Source organism: Pungitius pungitius, chromosome 6 (assembly GCF_949316345.1).
Source record: "Pungitius pungitius chromosome 6, fPunPun2.1, whole genome shotgun sequence".
NCBI lineage: Eukaryota > Metazoa > Chordata > Actinopteri > Perciformes > Gasterosteidae > Pungitius > Pungitius pungitius.
The window spans coordinates 95,290-113,869 of record NC_084905.1 but is presented as its reverse complement, the minus strand read 5'-3'; the positions used below and the strand labels follow the sequence as shown (position 1 = coordinate 113,869).

General features: G+C 43.4%; 2 protein-coding genes across 6 annotated transcripts in view; one reads left to right on the top strand and one right to left on the bottom strand.

Annotated features, from left to right (window-relative positions):
• The window catches only part of wwox (WW domain containing oxidoreductase), a 102,305-nt gene extending 92,403 nt beyond the window's left edge, over positions 1-9,902 (top strand). For all 5 annotated transcript variants that reach the window (XM_037451112.2, XM_037451113.2, XM_037451115.2 and 2 more), the window contains one exon: positions 9,192-9,902. In XM_037451112.2, the coding sequence (XP_037307009.2) occupies positions 9,192-9,383 (192 nt within the window). In that variant the 3' untranslated portion in view covers positions 9,384-9,902. The remainder of the gene's footprint in view (positions 1-9,191) is intronic.
• Positions 9,903-10,322: 420 nt separating this feature from the next.
• The window catches only part of LOC119195835 (MAF bZIP transcription factor b), a 37,677-nt gene continuing 29,419 nt past the window's right edge, over positions 10,323-18,580 (bottom strand). Inside the window, exon 3 of the mRNA XM_037451117.2 lies at positions 10,323-10,461. The gene's annotated coding sequence lies outside the window, so the exon portion shown is untranslated. The remainder of the gene's footprint in view (positions 10,462-18,580) is intronic.

The following is an 18,580-nucleotide window of genomic DNA, read 5'->3' as shown; positions in this document are numbered from 1 at the left end:
TTTCTATGCAAACACAGTATTTGCTGATGGTAAATATGCATCAATCACTTCCTAAGTTACCATGACTGGTATCATGTGGTTTATTTATATAGGATTTCATGCTGCTATTTCTCTGATCTCCCAGCTGTGTGTGCAGGTCTGTGTTATTGGCTAATTGAAAGCGTGTTGTGTGCCCTGGAGGTTAGTGTTAGCACACACACACACACTATAACAGGACAAATGAGAATACACCCGCCATCTGCCCAAGAGAGACACTCCCTCGCCCTCCCCTTGTCCCTCTGCCCTTGTCCCCTCCTCTCCTTTTACTCGCTTGGTCTCATTTTATTCCTTTCTTCTTTTTTTTTTCCTCCACTTCTCGCTCCAAATACTCTTTTCTACTTTTTCCATTTTGAACAGTTTTCTCTCTCTCTCTGCAGCACTTATTCAAATCCTCCACCTTGTTTTCCAGCTCCTTTCTGCCACCTGACTCTCCATCCTGCCTCCGTCAGTCGGAGGTGTGTGTTTTGAAGTGGGGGGTTCAAACTGTCGTGTAAAGCTGTTACCGTAGTCTGACCGCAGACTTTCAGAATTTTCTTTGGGCGAGATCCATAGGGGCTGACACCGAAGGTGACCCGCCCCCCCACCCCCCGGTCGGTAACCTTGGAGACCAACTTTATTAAAATGAATTTGAGTAGAGGGGCCGTACTGACAGCAGCATAATTACACCGCAGAGCATCGGCACTAATTTATGCAGCCCGCATTCAACCGGTCAGGAGCGCCGAGATGGGGTCAGCGTACACACACACACGCACACACACACACGCACAACATACCCCGAGGGGCATATTGGGAAACACACACATACACAGGTGGATCAGCATACCAATAGAAATAGGTAAATACGTCCAGTTTGTTCTTCTCCTGCACAATGTGCTGCAGTGTAGTGTTTTGTGGGCATATGTCACCTGTGTGCCAGAGAAACATTTTGTGTGAGAATATTTAGCAGTTTCCTAGAGACGGATCTACTTAGTGTCACAGCCTGATATGTATTGGCCAACAGACATTTTATTTTGCTTTTCACTGGAGTGTTTTTTTTTAATTGACACTAAATCTTCCAATTGAAGCCATCATTGATGAGAAACTCTCTCATGCACTGGGGCAAATACACTAAAGGAATTTAAAGTTAAAGTGACCTTCCTTTACTGTTCATTGATGGGGAAAACAACAGTCTACATTAATTATAACAAGTAAAGGTCAATGCTTTGCATTCCCTTCATTGCTTTCTTAGTTTTCTACGTCTAGAACCAGGTATTCTCTCATTCTCAGATTGTCTCACTTGCACATAAACAAATATCCATGTAAAGAATAAAACATGAACAAAAACACACATGAAACCTGTTAAACAACATTTACGGCGATCGTGTTGATTGTGACAGCTTTTCGCTCAGCACACAACTAACACTTTTATAACACATTCACGTATTGATTAGGAAGGTCCTCGGTGCTCATTAGGCTCCATTAACAAAGATCCAGGAATGGAAAAGAACACATTTTTGATAATGCATCACTTTTGAATGTCTGCTGCAGCATAAACAGTTCTGTCAGTTTCTATTCTGATGCATAGATGGGTGCTGGAAAAGAATCATTTGAAGCTCAGGAGTATCAGAAGGAAGGAGACAGAAGGGGTCAGAGGATGAGAAGCAGAAGAAAGTGCTGTAGAGGACGTTAAAAAGGGGGTGAACAGGGGAGACATGGATATAAGTCACAGCTACAGTCACTCTATTGTAGCCCTTGTGACCAAGGGCACACTAATCTATCCCATTAGCAGATCTCTCCAAGTCTCTCATAATGTTACTGCTAGCTGCTCTCCTGTGACAGAGAGAGGGAGGGAGGGAGGGAGGGAGGGAGAGGGAGAGGTTTCCCTGTGTGTTGAAGTGTGTGCGTAATGACAGTTCAGCTAGTTGCTCTCCTGTGAAAATGACACGTTCCTGCCAAATTAATATCATTACTATCAGAGTTTAATGGGCCAGCGCTGCCTTCTTATTTAAAACAGAACATCCCTCTCGCGACCTCCACCACGGGGGACGGGGGGGGGGGGGGGGGGGGGTAGGAGAATGGGTTATGAGCAGGAGAAGCAATGTGAACAGACTTTTTATTTTATTTTTTACTACAGCTAAAGAGGTAAAGGAACTTTAAATGGGTTTAGGATAGGCTTGAAAAAAAAGACCATTAAGTCCACCATCATCACCATTATTTAACATAACAAAGATCTAGATCATTTTTGTGTTTTACTTTTTTTTAGGGGAACAAAAACCGTTTTCGGCTTAAGAATGTTTGGCTCTCGGATACCTTTTCTTTCACAGCCTGTGTCACTGTTTTTGTTCCATCCACAGTGCAGTATGTGTGTGTACAGTTGTAACAATCTGTTAAGGTGTCATTCGTCACTTGGAGTCTGTGATGATGAGTTCACTTTGAGATAAACTGCCTGTGCACGTGCACTGTTGTGAACGCACATGTGTGCATATTTACTCACTGTATACATGGTAATATAAGTATTTTCCCACTACATTGTGTGTGTGTGTGTGTGTGTGTGTGTGTGTGTGTGTGTGTGTGTGTGTGTGTGTGTGAATATGTCAGGTTGCCGCGGGAGACCAATTAGCTGGCGCATCAGTGAGGAGGTGAGCCTACGCACACCTGTGTGTGGCCCTGTTACACAGCCCATCACACGCTTGCATACGGACACGCAGACAGCATCGCTCATAATAGAAACCTAGTGACACTTACAGTACACTGACCATGTGGAATAATACCTTCACTGTGTCAAACTGTCAGAGTGGAGTCAGCAGCATGCGTTATTTCAGCCAGGTGTTACTAACTTGACCAACTTTTGTGAATTATGGATTATCTTACCGCTCCTGATTGGTTGTCGTTACCAATATTTATATATATTTTACATTTGAGAATTTCTTTGCTCAGACCTGCAATCCTTGTCTTCATAAACCACAGATGAGATCCACAAGTGATTGGGTTCAAACTTTGAGGTATCACTGACGCAGTCAGGTGAGTGTGAAAAAACCCTGATCACAGCCAATAAAGCAGCCAGGCCTCTTCATGTTTAATTCAGATCTTTTATGGTGGTCGATGCACCCAAATGGGCGTGCTAAAGGAAGAGTAAGGCCATTTCCAACCGGAGAAAAGCCCTTTTAAAAGCTAATCCCTCTGCCAGAGTCCTGCTCCTTTTACTGCTCCTCTTTAATGAATAGGTGTCCAATAAGGCCTTTTATTGTCTTAGCATATGTTGCTTTTATTAGGGGAAAATAATTAGGTTGTGGAGATCACTTCGGAAGTCCTCTCGCCAGATAAAAATGAGATAGTTTCACAGTGGTTGCGCAAGTCCTTCTGACTCCTCGTCGTTTTCCCCTTGGATGCCTTGAGTCCTAAGTCCCTCACCTCCTCCTCTTCTTTGTTTCCTTCTCTGCTCCTCTTGTCCCTCCTCATCGTTATGCATCCCCTCCTCCTCTACCTCTTGTCCTTTGCATTCCATCTACCTTGTTCCTCACTTCCTCTTCTTTTGTTCCCCTGAACATGCAGCAATGTCGCATTGGACTGCAGGTTTGCACACACACACACACACACACACACACACGCGCGCACACAAAACAGACGAACAATTCCAGTGTGACAGGCTGTTGATGACTGACACTCGGTTGATGTAATCTGGCGGAAAAGGGGTAAAGGGATTGCTGGAGAGAGAAAGAGAGAGGAATAGTGCAGGGGGGGTTCTGCCGTGCTTTGTGTTGTGATCCTGTCACTTCTACATAGTTTATCCCTCCGGTCCTTTCTCTCTGCTTCCTCGTCTTCAGCTACATCACTAGAAAGAAAGAATGTCAACATGGCTCATCTGTGATCTGGGACTCCAGGGAAAGAGATCCATTTACCTCTAAGGGGCGCTACTATGAGCGTTTACCCAGGAGACCTCGGCTCCACCAGGCCCAGTCCCGTAAGTCATGAGGCCGGAGGGGGGATGGGGCTGCAGAGGGTTGATGGAAAGGAACCGGTGCTGATGAAGGAGTAGGAGGCAAGGCTGCCCGACTGAGAGAGACTGAGCGGACATGGTGAAGGAATGGAGAGAGAAGGAAGGAAGGAGGGAGGGAGGAGGCTTGTCCTTCTGTCCTATCCTTAATGCCCCCCAGGGGAGCACACTGCCTGTAGGTGAGCATTAGCCATCCGCCAGTGGGCTAATGGAGGGTAGGAAAGAGATTTTATTACCCACAGATGACCAGGGGCAGACTAATCACTGGGGACAACCATGATGAGGAGAGCTGGCCACTATCTGAGGTTCCAAACAAGCTCTTATGATTATGGACATGGCTCCCTATCCAATAAAGGCTTTCACTGCTATTCAGTGCTGTTGGATGAGTAGAGAATCATCCGTCGAGTGCTTGTTATCCCTTTTTTAGAAGAAATGCACAGCACCATTACTTGCTCGCGTCCTCTGTGATTTCATTAAAGGGGACAGAGGTCACCCGGGTGTCGGGGTTGAGTGTCAGGGCACTTTCTGAAGTGTGCACTGAGGTGTTTGAGGTGCTAATCTTCTCTCCTCTTGGTTGAGTGGTCAAGCTGAATGAAGGTGCAGGTTGTTTATCTGAGGGACTGCGTTACCCCGGCACGCTCAGCTGAGCCGTCGGCTCGCAGAGATTACCCCGGCTGAGGGCAAAGGCCGCTCTGAAACCACAAACTTCACACAGAGGAGGTTTTTGATTTCAAGGGTTATTTATTAAATGTAAAATATCTTTAGCACAGGTTAAAAATCAGACACCATTTATTTGAAACATCAAAGGCTGAAACAGACTCACAATCCCTTTGGAAATCCCACTTTCAGGGCAGCTAGTCCACGAGGCTGAGAGGGCTGAGGCAAAAACAGCACTCCTACTGTTCCCTTGTCTGCAGCTACAAGACAGGAAATCATTTACAGATGCGTGATGTCCTCTTCTTACAATGGGTTGTAGAAAACAAGTATTATTCATCAAGCATCTTTCAATTGAGGTATTTTACAGATGAGAAAGGAAATCTGGTTCTTCCTAAAATAGTACGGTTGCCTTTCACTTTTACACAAATCAACTGATGGCATTGGTCAGCTTACCAAACTTGAACTGAACGGGCTGCTGAAGCTGTTTTTGGTTACAGCCCGAACTGTTTTCTTGAGCTGTTGCACACCTTCACATGTCGAGTGCGGACATGTGCTCTAATGATGAACTTCTCAAATAGCTTTGCCAACATGGAGCCCTGCTGGAGCACAGAGGTCAGCTGGTGAACACTCTCGTTTCTGCCTCAACCCGCCATGCTGGAAAAATGCCAATCGACAACATCTGACACAGATGGTGAGCAGAAACACAGACGGACGGAAGGAAGAGAACCACCCACAGGAGTAAGAAACCGGAAGACTCTACACACACTGCCCAAGACAGGATATGGCCTGACAACATTATCAACTCGTTTTTTTTTCTTTTTCCTTTTTAAAATTATTCATTTCTTTGTTTTTGAGCACATGCCATATGCGAATTTGGGTATTATAAAAGTACCTGAAAGAATTGCAAGGTGTTCAGCATGCATAGCTGTTTGTATTTACAAGTTTGTATCTACAGGGACGGGCCAAAAACAGACTGCTCTACAGTACTGGGTTTATTTACATCCAGGTCAGAGGGAGGTCAATGTCATAGCTACAGATGTGAGGGTGAAAGGTCACATGCATAGAGTACATCTTGTATTATGAAGACACAGAACACAGCAAAGTAACATTACTGTTAATTCAACAACATCACATCTCCCCACATACCCTTTTTGCTTTTGAATACGCTCAAAAAGGAGTTTTCAGCAACTACTTATTGCTTAACACTGTACAAGGACAAGTCCATGAGACCCATGGGTACTGAGTGGATACTGAGATTGGAAGACTCGGACCTGAATCCAGAACAGTTCCAGAGCTGAAGTAGTGGCTCGTCGCTTATTGCAGGGTGTTTGGTGAGTATTTTCTCTGTATTTTGGTGAGTTTGTGTTTTACCCACAAAGCAGTTACACACAGAAGGACTTTGCTGCTCCTTTGGTTTGGCATATTGCCGTGGTCTTGAATTGTTGTATGTAGCGTTAAAGGATCATTTTGGATTCAGGGTTGTTTTCGTGAATATCATCTGTCCCACCATCTCCACACTGCAAAACCAGTATAAAAGAAGCACAGCTGGGTTCCTTTTATAAGGGAATGTTCAAGCCAAGTCTGAAGTCTTGGTCAAGCCTGAAGTCTTTATTGGAGTCTCTCTGAATACTGACTAAACTAATTAATCACATGACACCTTTCTTGAATAATTATTTTACACAGCTGAGACCAAGTCTCCTCAATGCAACGTATTGGATCTTTTAAATAATAACAAGAAATAGCTATAGATGTGTGACTGGGTTTCTGAGTAGGCCGATTGCACAGCAATAGGCAGGGCGTCACCACAATCATAAATGTATTCACAATGGTTAAGGAAATGCACTTTATTGACTACAGCTACAAAACCTTTTCAATAACCTGCAGCATGGCAGATGTGACATAATATCATTGAGTTATCCAGTCTGGAGGGTTACTGTTTTTGTTAAGTTATGCTGTCAAAGTCTAGTAAAGTACAACTCTTAAAACACCACAGATGTTTTTCTGAAAACTACTGCGCACAAGATAATGATTCACATTGAGTTGCGGAAGATAGAAAGACACACAGCAAAATCCACCAGTTTGTAGACTACAGTTACAAGAAGCAAGATCTACGGTTCCTTGCCGGGTTTGAAATGACGTGTGTGTGTGATGCACATTGATTGATACCTTTCATGTAGATTGTTCCAAATGTTCATTTGCGTATCTCTTCGTGCTTGTGTGCAGGCACATGCTTGTGTTTTCCGACATGCACACATGGATGCTGTAGGTGTTTATGTCTAACTGTGTGATGTAAGTGTATTAAGGTTGTTGCACCCCCTCTTGTTCTCTTCCTCCCTACCTCACACACCCATTGCTTCCCATCTTCAAACACACACACACACACACACACACACAATGATAGATGGCTGTGGTGGGTGGTTGAGAATGTTAATGCCTAATCTCATCAGCCTTATCTTCTACAGAGGTCAGAGGGTCAAGCGGTGAGGGGGATGAGCTAAACACCAATAAGATAGCACATTTCTGGACGCACAGTGTGCTCCATCCCTTGCTAACTGGACTGTTGCAGCCCTGCTTGCTCCTTTTTTTTATGGCTACTGAGAAACGGTGGTCATAAAAACAATATATAATAATAACGAATACATTGGTATGAAGACAGCCACATAAATCTGGATTATGCATGTGGAAGATTTTTCTTTTTTTTTAATCAATATTCCAACTTGCAGCAGAACCAGTGTTTAGTAACTGGACACAAATAAACTACTTTGAAAGTCTGCCCCTTTCAAAGGGGCGACGGCGAGTCAGAGCACCGGAATCTTCAGTGGGTTAAAAGATATTTAGCTTCAGACGAGCCAAATCAGATGCCCTAAGTGAGCAAGATGAGTTAAACTGAGCGTGTGTGAAACTGCAACTCAGAGACGCACACTGCTTGGCATTTGTCTGTCTTTGATATGGCGACATGTGATGCGGATGAAGTTATCGCCCCACTGGCAGGTGAGACAGACAGCGGCACACAGAGATGCTGCCTTTTCATCTGCTGTTTACAGCTCTTCCATCACGCTGCACTTCAAACACACTCAATCTGCTGCTGCGACGTTACACACCAGGGCTCCTCCTGGAGGAAGTTTACTCCCAGCTTAGAGGGGTGTGTGTGTATGTGTGTGTGTGTGTTTCTGATGAGGAAAATGCTTCTTTGAATCTGATTGGTGTGTGTATTCCATTCACTGCATTTGCAATATCCATATGTTTGTTCTTGCATGTGACAGTGTAAATGCTTTAGACCTCGGTGGAGCTTTCCACTTCATGTGCGTTTGTCTCACAGCTGCTTTAGGAAGCTCTTCAAACAGTTGGCATGTAATGTGACTCCATCGTGCGTGTGTGTTTGTGTATCTTGCCCATGTTTGAGTACTCTGAATCTGAGGTTGTCTCCGTGTGCGCCAGTGCTGTGTGCTGAACATTAGTCCTTCTCCCTCATTGGGAGATAAAGAGACGAGCCATTTCATGTGGCCGTATAGAAGTCGCCACGAGGCCTCGGAGTTTGCAGGGAAGCTGTCACAGCAGCTTTTAGCCAGAGCTGCAACATGAAAGATCCCCCTTTGAGCAGTTGGGTTATGTGTGTAATTCTCTCTGACGTGTTTATTCTGCTGCAGTTCTAACTTTCATTTTCAAATGTCACATAGATTTTCTTCCTCCAAGGATATCCCTGCTAATTACTGACTGATGGGACAGGGGTGTATTAGAGAACGTAGCAGGTTCTGTTTTTCTTTAACAGTGTGTCTCGGCTTGAAAAGACATGCGACGGAGTACTTTTCTAGATTGACACTTGAGTGATTTTCAAATTAAAAATTGCCTTAAAAAATGAGAGCAGACTTACTGAGAGAGAGCGAGAGAGAAAGCCTTGTGGGTGTTTGTTTATGTGTGTGAATATAATCTTCATTACGTAGGTACACAATTGTACTTGCATCAATTCTAATACTTATTCTGGCTGAACCCTCACACATCATGTGAAAATATGTATACGTGTTCATTACCAAGACATTAAAGCCTGTTCTCTTCCACTAAACTCAATACAAGCTGTGGTTTCTGACGGGAGCTGGTGTAATTGTCATGTTCTCCGCTGTGAGTCTTTACATCTGGAGCATCCTCATGGTCCCATATCGCCACAAGTACTGTACACACCGGGTAGAGAAATAAATAAATAAATATATGTATATAAATATATGTACAGTGCGGAGTTATGCTGTTCCCATGGTAATATGACCCAGTCATCACGGGCTGCGGGGAGAGGAGTCGCAGCGCGTTGTTTTCACTCTGCTGCGCGTGTCGACGTGTCTCAGAGGGGACACAACGGGTTGCTCAGTGTCCGCTGTTTGCATGTCTTCTCGTCCAGACGAGACCGGTCCGGTCAGTAATTGGGCTCTCTGTGCTCTGTCTCCTCCAGCAGGCCGCCGACGTTTCGTGGCCTCTGTCCCCCGAGTCGCCCCGTTGGACTCATGTCTCTTCCTGTGTGTTTCTCCGTCCACAGCAACAAGGGGCGGCCACCACGGTGTACTGCGCCGTGGCTCCGGAGCTGGAGGGGTTGGGCGGCATGTACTTCAACAACTGCTTCCGCTGCCTGCCGTCCGCCCAGGCCCAGGACCAGGGCAGCGGCGCCAGCCTTTGGGAACTGAGCGAGCGCCTGGTAGCAGAGAGGTCAGCGGGCATACAGGCCCTCTGATGGACGAGGAGGAAGTGGGCGAGCCAAACAGGAATCACGGATAGGGGGGGGGGCTTTACGGGGATGTCCCGCGTGATGTGAACTGAATGAAAGTGTGAAACTGACTGCATAATACAAGGGAGCTGCCAAGTCCATTTGGATATGTGACGTCACTACGGGGGTTAAACACACGACACGTACAGTACAGGGGCGGGGTTCATATACACTCTACAGGTAATAAATCAAAGGTTGGGGTATGTTCAGCTATGCTGTGGTTGTTTACAATGGGAGGATTTGGGAAGCATTCAGGGACCAATTCAGGGATCTCGTAAAGTTTGTTCTTTCTCTGTTTGTGTCTGTAACTTTTCTTTACATCTTCTCCATTTGAAAGAGCAAAGTTAAAAGACGCAATAAGGGGTATGCTATTAGTCCGCTATATGGCAAGTATTGTGTGATCCCAATTTTATTCAATATCCTTTTGTCGTATTTCAAAGAAGTCGTTTTTTTCTATCGAGATACAGAGAGCTAATTTGTCTGATACATTTTTTAGGGGCATAGAGGAAATAAGGAGTAATGGGCATGTGACACTCATGGATATATAAACACACTAGGTATGGTTCTCATGGCTATATACATTATTCTGCAATAATATTATTTCAATGTCCCTATTTGTTTTCTTTACAGTATTTACAATATCCGGATTTCTGAGCATGTGCTAAAAGGGGTGTGGACATCATATTTTTTCTTTTTGCTATTTGACTCAACCTAACCTACGTATTAATAATCTATACTCTGGTAAGTCTAAATTACAATTTGGAGGTATTCCTGGGAAGATCCGGGTCCATTTAAATACAGATGGTGGACAATCTTTTTGTCCTTAATTTCTGTGTCTGTTCCCTTGTTGTTGGAGTAGAACAATGTGAGTGATTTCTGTTTCCTGTTGTTATTTTATCATCATGTTTCAGTATTGAACCGTGGCTTCGGGTGGTTGTGGTTTGCCCTGAAGCCGCTGTGTGGACGCTTTTGAGACATTGTGCTTTATGGCAGTCTTGGTGCCGTAGGTTGCTCTTGAAACATCAGCATTCCAGTACCATGATATCTGTAAGAAACAAAACAAGAAGGAACAGTTAAATAAATGTTTTTGAAGATACAAATAATAAACAATGTATTCTTTCTATGATGTTCATATGCTTTATGTTCAATAAATACGTTAAGGACAGATCAACCAGCTGCCCCCACAGATGATCTGCGTAGTTTCACTCCTTCAATCAGAAAAGCAGAGGAAAAGGATTCCCTTTTTTCAGCCCCCCCTCCCCTATACACACAGAGCTGCTTGTTGGACTTATATCACCATTCCTTTACTCATACTCGTATACACTACATTTCTGTCCACACACACACACACAGTCAGAAACATGATGTGTCCTTGTCACTGATACCAGTGTCCTGCCCTCATAATCTTTAACGCACATAGAGAACAGGTGTCTTATCACTGTCCTTTCACAGGTCACAAGTGGAACAGAGATACAACAGGAACACACACATACACACTCAAGTCTCATGTACCTGGCTAGGAATTGAGTGAAAAATATTGTCTAAAAAAGAGCTGCTGCCACAAGCCTGCACTGCATTTGAAGGTTGCGGGTTCAAGCCCAGTCTTGGGTTTGAGCCTTTGGCTTTACTTCAGGTTTGAGTAGCAATCTCAAGGTTAAATACGACAAACAAAGGGTTGGTTAGTGTGTGGTGAAGTAGCACAGTGGAAGAGCTGCTGACATAAGCCCCTGCACTGCACTTGAAGGTTGTGGGTTCAAGCCCAGATGTTGATATAGCATTTAAAAAGAGTTTTGAGGTTTAGCTCACATGCTCAAGGTTAAATAGGAGAATCAAAGTTGGCAAAATGTGACCAGGACTGGTAGTGTAGGGGTGCAAGAAGGAGCCGAAAGCCTCTGTAAGCGCCGCCAGTGGGTTCAAATCCCGCTCGTGCCAAGTCTTGAGCACACTGCCGCGGAGGTAGTAGTGGGGGCATTGTCCCCACTGGTTGTTTCAGAGAAGTGAACCCTAGGGGTTATGCAGAAACACAAGGCGCGTTCACTTGGTTATGATGGCATTGTCAAGAATGATGAAGAATCTTTTGAATGATGAATTGACTAAATTTGATGTTAATTGCTTTAGCTTTATAGCACTTATTAGCCATGCTACGTAGCCTATAGGGTTCCACCTTTTTGACGGGAGAGAAGGCCGGATGAGTCAGTAAAGATGAGCAGATGTGTCTCATTCAGTGGTCACACTGACATGAAACTTATTACAGCCTCTGAGGGCATTTTTCAAGACAATCACATGTTTGTCCACTTCAGGGCATCCTGTGGACAACCTTAAACTGACAGTCTGGCACAGGGTGTAGATTTGTTTAGCCTTTTTAGTGCATCCACCCTCCAATTCTCTGTTACATTCAAATTCAACTCACTTGTGCATTTACCAATGCAGGAAGGATGAATAGCATGGTTGATCCTCCAAGATGCACCAATCCGTCTCTGGGGCAATATCCCATTATGATTTTTTATAAATGTGAGTTACCCAAAACTAAAAAAGGATTTAGGAAGAGCCACCATGTCCCTTGAGGGTTGAACCCAGATAAGGTTTAAAGTACAGAAATTTGGGGAATTTGGCATTAGTGACAGGGACGTGTAGGTTGCTCCATCCAAGATCATTCCAGTCATGTCATGGGAAAAAAAATATTGTGAAAAAAGTCAAAATATGTAGGGTCAAAAAAGAAAAGATTTTTTAAAAATAATAGGTAAAACATTATCATAAAAAAAATTAGGGCCGGGACTCGACTAAAAATATTAATCTAATTAGAGGCTTTGTAATTAATTAATCAAAATTAATCGCATTTTAATTGCATAAATATTTGACCTGAGAACAGTGAGAAGTAATTTTGTTCACTTTTTGTTTTTTTTTCAGACGTGGACTTAGTTACCCTGGTCCTTAAACCAGTCATCTGGTGCAGTGTGGGTTGGGTGTGGGTCCTTGTACGTCCACGCTAGCTGCTAATTGTGTTGCGTTGAGGTGATACTTGAGGCTCGATGTGAATTCCTTGTTGCACAGCTTGCACACAACCACGCTCTTATCGACGCTTCCATCCGTGTGTTTATTATAATAAGATTTCCCATTCACGGGGCCACCCGACACGGTCTCGTCAGCTTCTTCGTTCATGTTCACTGTGGTTTGTTGTCTGAAGTCATGGACGCTAGTTGGTGCTCCAGTATAATCGGTCCTCCGAAACTCATCCAGTGAGAAACGTTCCGCGGTGCAAAAAATAAGTGTAAAAATGCGTAAAAAATGTTTAATGGGTTATTTTTTGTGTAATTAATTAATCGTAATTAACGCGCTAAAGTCCCGGCCCTAAAAAAAACAAAAGAATAATGTCCACTCACTGTTTATAAACTATAAAAGTGGAGCGTACTGAAGACACAAAGGAGAACCAGCGGAGCTGTAGTGGCCGATCCATCGCTGTGTGCCTCAGTGAAGAGGGAGGCTCCTGCCTGGCTTTCATGCAAAGTCCTATCGATCAGATCGGAATCATGTGATAGCTCATCGATGGGCTACACTTCCTCTCGAGGAGGAGAGAGGAGCTCGGCTCTCACAGGAGTAGGACCTTGATCCTTTGACCCCTGCAGTCAAGGCCCGACTCGCACACTAACGCACACATGGGTTCGTTCTCTTTGTTTCTATGTTCTTATAGTAACAGCACAAGACCATATCATAACAAAGTGCCTGTGTAAACTAAATAACTAATTAGAACGTTGATTTGATAAGTTGGATTTACATTTGATTTTTCTTTCCTTCACTGAGTTTATTTCATTTGGGACGTAATTGTTTACGACTGACCATTTCATTTTCCATTATTATTTTTATTTCTTCTTGTGATTAACTCCATCTCTCTGAGAATAATTATGAGAGGATTGATTTGATTTTGCCTTTGTTCTACTGCTATTGACCTTATTGACTGAGGGAATGCAATGTTGCCATTTCAAGCGGATATATTTAATGATTACAATCAATGTTAAAGCTCTCTATAGACTCAACTGACTCAATAAATATCTGCCAGGAGGAAATTTACCATCTAACTACAGCAGGCAGTAAAGTCTTGCTCTCTGGTCCCCTCCCAACCCTATCCACCAATCTCTGATGAGGATATTGTGATTAAAACTGTTTTCATAAAGAATTAATGTAGAGTCAATGAAAATTATATTTTATTAGCAATACCTGCAAGTTTGAGCCTGAGAGTTTTATATTTTTAAATAATTGCAGCACAAAATGTTTTTCTTATTTAATTAAAAGATTATTTCCTTATCTCCCCTTGCACTTAATTAGTCCGTTTTAATAAAAAGGAAAAACTGTCAGTAACTAACTGTTAGGCAAAAATAATTATTTTAAAATGTGTGTGCGTTCGTGTTCGCACACGAGGACTCGTCGCTCTCTCGCTGGATGCATTTCTGTAACAAACCAAAATAAAAAAAACAACACACAACGCTCAGCCAATGTTGAAAGTTGTGTGATGTGAAGATGCTGGAGTTGTTGGCAGAAGCAACAAAGTAGGCCTTTCTCTACATTGCCCTGTTTCTTGTGCTCTTTTCAAGGAGGCATTGATAACATTTGGATCCAGATGGCTTTGACTCAGTGAGCATCTTCACTATCCAACGCACTTATTTCCCCCCGTAGATCTGCTTTTGCAATCTATAACTTTTGTTTTTATTGAAATCTCGACATGGTACCTTTGAGGGAATCCTTCCAGCCCCAAATCCCCAGCGTGTCCTCACAGCTAGACATCATGACCTTGTAAACCCTGAGTTATTTTACTCACCCATTGTGTGAGAAGAGAGAGAGGGAGGGGTGAGGGAGGGGACAGAGGGAAGGGAAAAAAGAGCTCCTGCCTGTCACAGCTTTCAAACACAAAGAAAAATGAGCACATGTGCTGAAGTACAATTATTAGCCCCTGTCTACAGATTCATCACACTATAGAGAGGGAGGAGAGATAGGGGAGTGGAGGAGGGGGTGGGAATGCTGAAAAAAATAAAACTGTAGGTATGAGCAGAGCCGTATTAACGATGGAAAGACACTGAGGAGAAAAGACGGACGAAACAGATAATGAGCCAGTCGGACTGAGTGGAAAACGGAGAGGGTGCAAAGTTAGTTCTAGTAGAAAAGAGGGGAGAGTGTTTTAGGAGAATAAAGGATTGAGGAAAGGAGCAAGGCAGAGGTAAAGGAAGGGAAATGAAGTAAGAGGATTTGTCAGGCCAGCGGTTGGTGGCAGTAATAAAGCCTGCTAATCTGAGCGGGACGCATGGCTGCTCACACACACACACACACACACACACACACACACACACACACACACACACACACACACACACACACACACACACACACACACACACACACACACACACACACACACACACACACACACACACACACACACACACACACACACTCAGCCATGTCGATTTTGAAATCTAATTTTTCTCTTTTTGTTAACTGGCTCCGCCGTGGGAATCAATACCTTTCAAAACCATTACATAAGTACATCTGTCACAAGCAGATAGCAGAGTGGGGATGTAATGTGTCTGGTTGAGGCCACCGTAGGGTGAGAGGAGATATGATGTGTGCGTGCAGGAGTTCTCAGAGGATGGCGTGTGTCATTTTGTGTGACCAGGTGTGTCGGGCAGGGAGAGGGAGGTTGTTATTGAGCTGTAGTAAATGGCGTATAACCTGGTGCAGCGCTTACTTAGCCCCAGACCACTGTTCTCTCCGTCTCCTACGTGTTAGGCTTTGTGTTGTGGTTGAGTTGAAGACAGTGAGTCCAAAGAGCAAAAGAATTGAGATGCACAAGATCAGTACCTGGATGTATGAATCTGTATTTTAGTTGCATTTCCATGGCTAGGAGTAACTTTAGTATTTTTGTGAAAGATTTCAATAATGGCACCGATGTGATGCCTGAGTGATGGAGAATACAAAAAGAAATCTCTCTCTGAAAAACTGTTTTAAAAAATGAATGTGTTAAAAACAGACTTTTTTTGTCAGTACTGCGTAAAACTTGCCAAAATGTTTGTTTCCATGCAACCATTTTTGCCAGGAACTTAACAGACAGCACGCACATATTTCTCCATACAGCTCAAATACAAGTAGCGGGTACACAGATATACGGTGATATGCTGTGACAGAGAGAAAGATAAAGACTCCTATCTTTGAAAGGGGCAAACTGAATCTACTAAAACCAACAATCATAAGATGTTGTTCTCTCAAACACAAACATTTTTCCTGCAGCAGTTCTGTTCCCTCGATCCCCCTTAAGTGTTGTCATTGGCGTTTTCACGCCTCACCTCCGGGAAAGCGGAGACGGTGATTGACGGTCTGATGCAGATTTCCATGTCATGCTGAAATAGCACAATAACCTGCACACAGATAATCACCTCATTGAGAAACGCTCCGGCCTCTCTCCACTTACAATTACTATTGTGTATTTGATCATATAACCACTCTCCAACAATGCACTTAATGGGCCTATTGGCAGCAGACCAGAACTTGCTTGTAAATAAACCTGATTGTGTTTGATTCTAATAAATTAGACTCATATATGCAAACACAGTAAAATCATAACAATATCCAAATGTGTGTAGGCAGAGTTGGGGATGACAGGGTGAGATTCATGCTGCTACCAATTGGCCAGCCCCATCACTCATTCAGCTATCCTCAAGTATTTTATTTGTTTAATTTACAAATGTGATCGCTACACCGCTCCTGCTCAAGCTGATAAATGCAAAGGATTATGGGTAGAGGAGGCCATGATTAATACGCATCGTTTTTCAACTGGACCAATCAAGAAAAAGAAAAAGAAAGGAATGTACTAAGAGCTCTGAGGGGGAATAAAAGCCATTTCTGCCGGGACATGATGTAACCGAGTACTATAAGGAAAATAAATGTATTTTCTCTCTGTCTCTCTCCCTAATTGTTGACGTTTGGGAAAGCCTTTTAACCAAATAAAATCTAGCCAAATACACAGTGCTAAAAATGCCCGATGACCTCATCGCTTCATTTCTGTAATTTATTAACCTGCATAATGTGACTGCCCATCGCTTTACAAACTACCCGTGGGTTGTGACGGTTGCAAACACACACACACACACACACACACACACACACACACAGTTCATGAGTGTCTCATCACTCTGTCAATCAAATATCTTGCATTCATTGCTAACCCCGCTCCTCTCCAAGCAGCTCTTTCTCTCTAAAAAACAACATCAATGGCCTGGCCAATAAGAAAATACTGTATTTTTTATAATTATAATTGGAAGGGGGAAAAGTCTCCCCTCCGAAACACACTTGCATACCTCCGAGATTAATTACAAGTACCGTGAATCACTGTGCAATTAATTAACTCATCTTCAGTAATGAGTGTGTGTGTGTGAGAATGAGTGTGTGTGTGTGTGAGAATGTGTGAGTGTGTGTGTGAGAATGAGTGTGTGTGTCACACAGACAGCTCCTCCATCTCTCCACCTCTCGCCCTGTCCCCTCTCTAATTGCTTCCCTCTCTATTAAAATGCAGTCTGCTGTGACATCACTCGACCCTCTGTTAGAGCGGGCCAAACCCCCCCCCCCCCCCCCCCCCACACACACACACACACACACACACACTTAATCTTAAAGAACATGGTCCGAGTGGATTTTAGGAAAACTTTGGGATGCTGCGAGAAAACAGGATATTTTGTTTTCTTAAAGGTAAATGTGGGGGAGTGTGGGGAAATATAATAATGGGATTTTATTATATATATTATATTGACGTCATCCTATTCTTTCCATTTAATGTTTGTGAAATGTGAAAATCATCATCTGAAAAACATTGCGCCGTCCACCACAAGGTGATGAAAGGACGAGAAGTGCCTTACAAAGGAGTAAAAACAACAGAATATGAAAAACAATTGGATTAGAGATATTACACACACAGAACCTTTTTAAGTTAAAAAGTATATAAAAGAGCAGAGAAAATCTTGCATTAATATTAAAATATTGATTGTTCTGTGTTGTTCAACCCAAAAGCCAAAAGTGATGTTTGACAGGTAGTGTGTTTGGAGTGAATAGTATTACACACTAAAAATAGTACATTCAACTGCATTAGCTTAAGAAGATATATTTGTTCATCTTGCAATACTTATTATCCAAATACAAGAAACCCTCAATAAACCAGCAGGTGATGTCTAGCATCCCTCGCCACTCGCTTTCTCTTCATTCAAGAAGCTAATCTGATTGGTGCTGACATCAGCACACACACACACACACACACACACACACACACACACACACACACACACACACACACACACACACACACACACACACACACACACACACACACACACACACACACACACACACACACACACACACACACACACACGGCTCTTCGTTGCAGTGGCGTGCTCCACAGTGATCATGAGGACAGTGGATAACAGATCTCTCTTTTATCATTCCCTGACTTTCCCTGACATTTAAAAAGCCATTAACACCACTGAGATTCACCCTCGTGTACTATTTCATATGGAAGCAACCCCCAACACACACACACACACGCACACACACACACACACACACACGAGCCACTCACTCTCAGGATTTCTACACACGCGTGTGTGCGTGCGTGTGCGTGCGTGCGTGCGTGCGTGCGTGCGTGCGTGCGTGTGTGCGTGTGTGTGCGTGTGCATGTGCGTGTGTGGGAACGATCTCAGTGATAACATGAAGCCCAAATGACACAGGCAGAGCATTGAATTATACCTTAATAAGCTTTTCACACCTGCTCTCCTTTTCTGTGAGATTGAATCACAGGGATCCAGCCCACTGCTGGTGTATTTTAATAGTGGTGAGACACAGCTAGTGATACGTTTATTGATCTCTTGTTCTAATGAATGAGGATTCGGGGCATTGATATCGTTGATCAGAATGCTGTCCTTTCCCCTGCTGTCCCACCAACACGGTGACAAATGGACAGTAAGTGGTTGTTGTGTTAGAGTGACTGCCTTTGTGAAAGGTAATTATCTACCAATCCAGTCATATATACAACGTGCGTATACGTAAACACTAACAGCATAATAGTCTTTGCTGCTGTGCATAGTGTTAATTTATGGCCCATTATTGTAAAGCTCATCGTTGCAATGCGACTG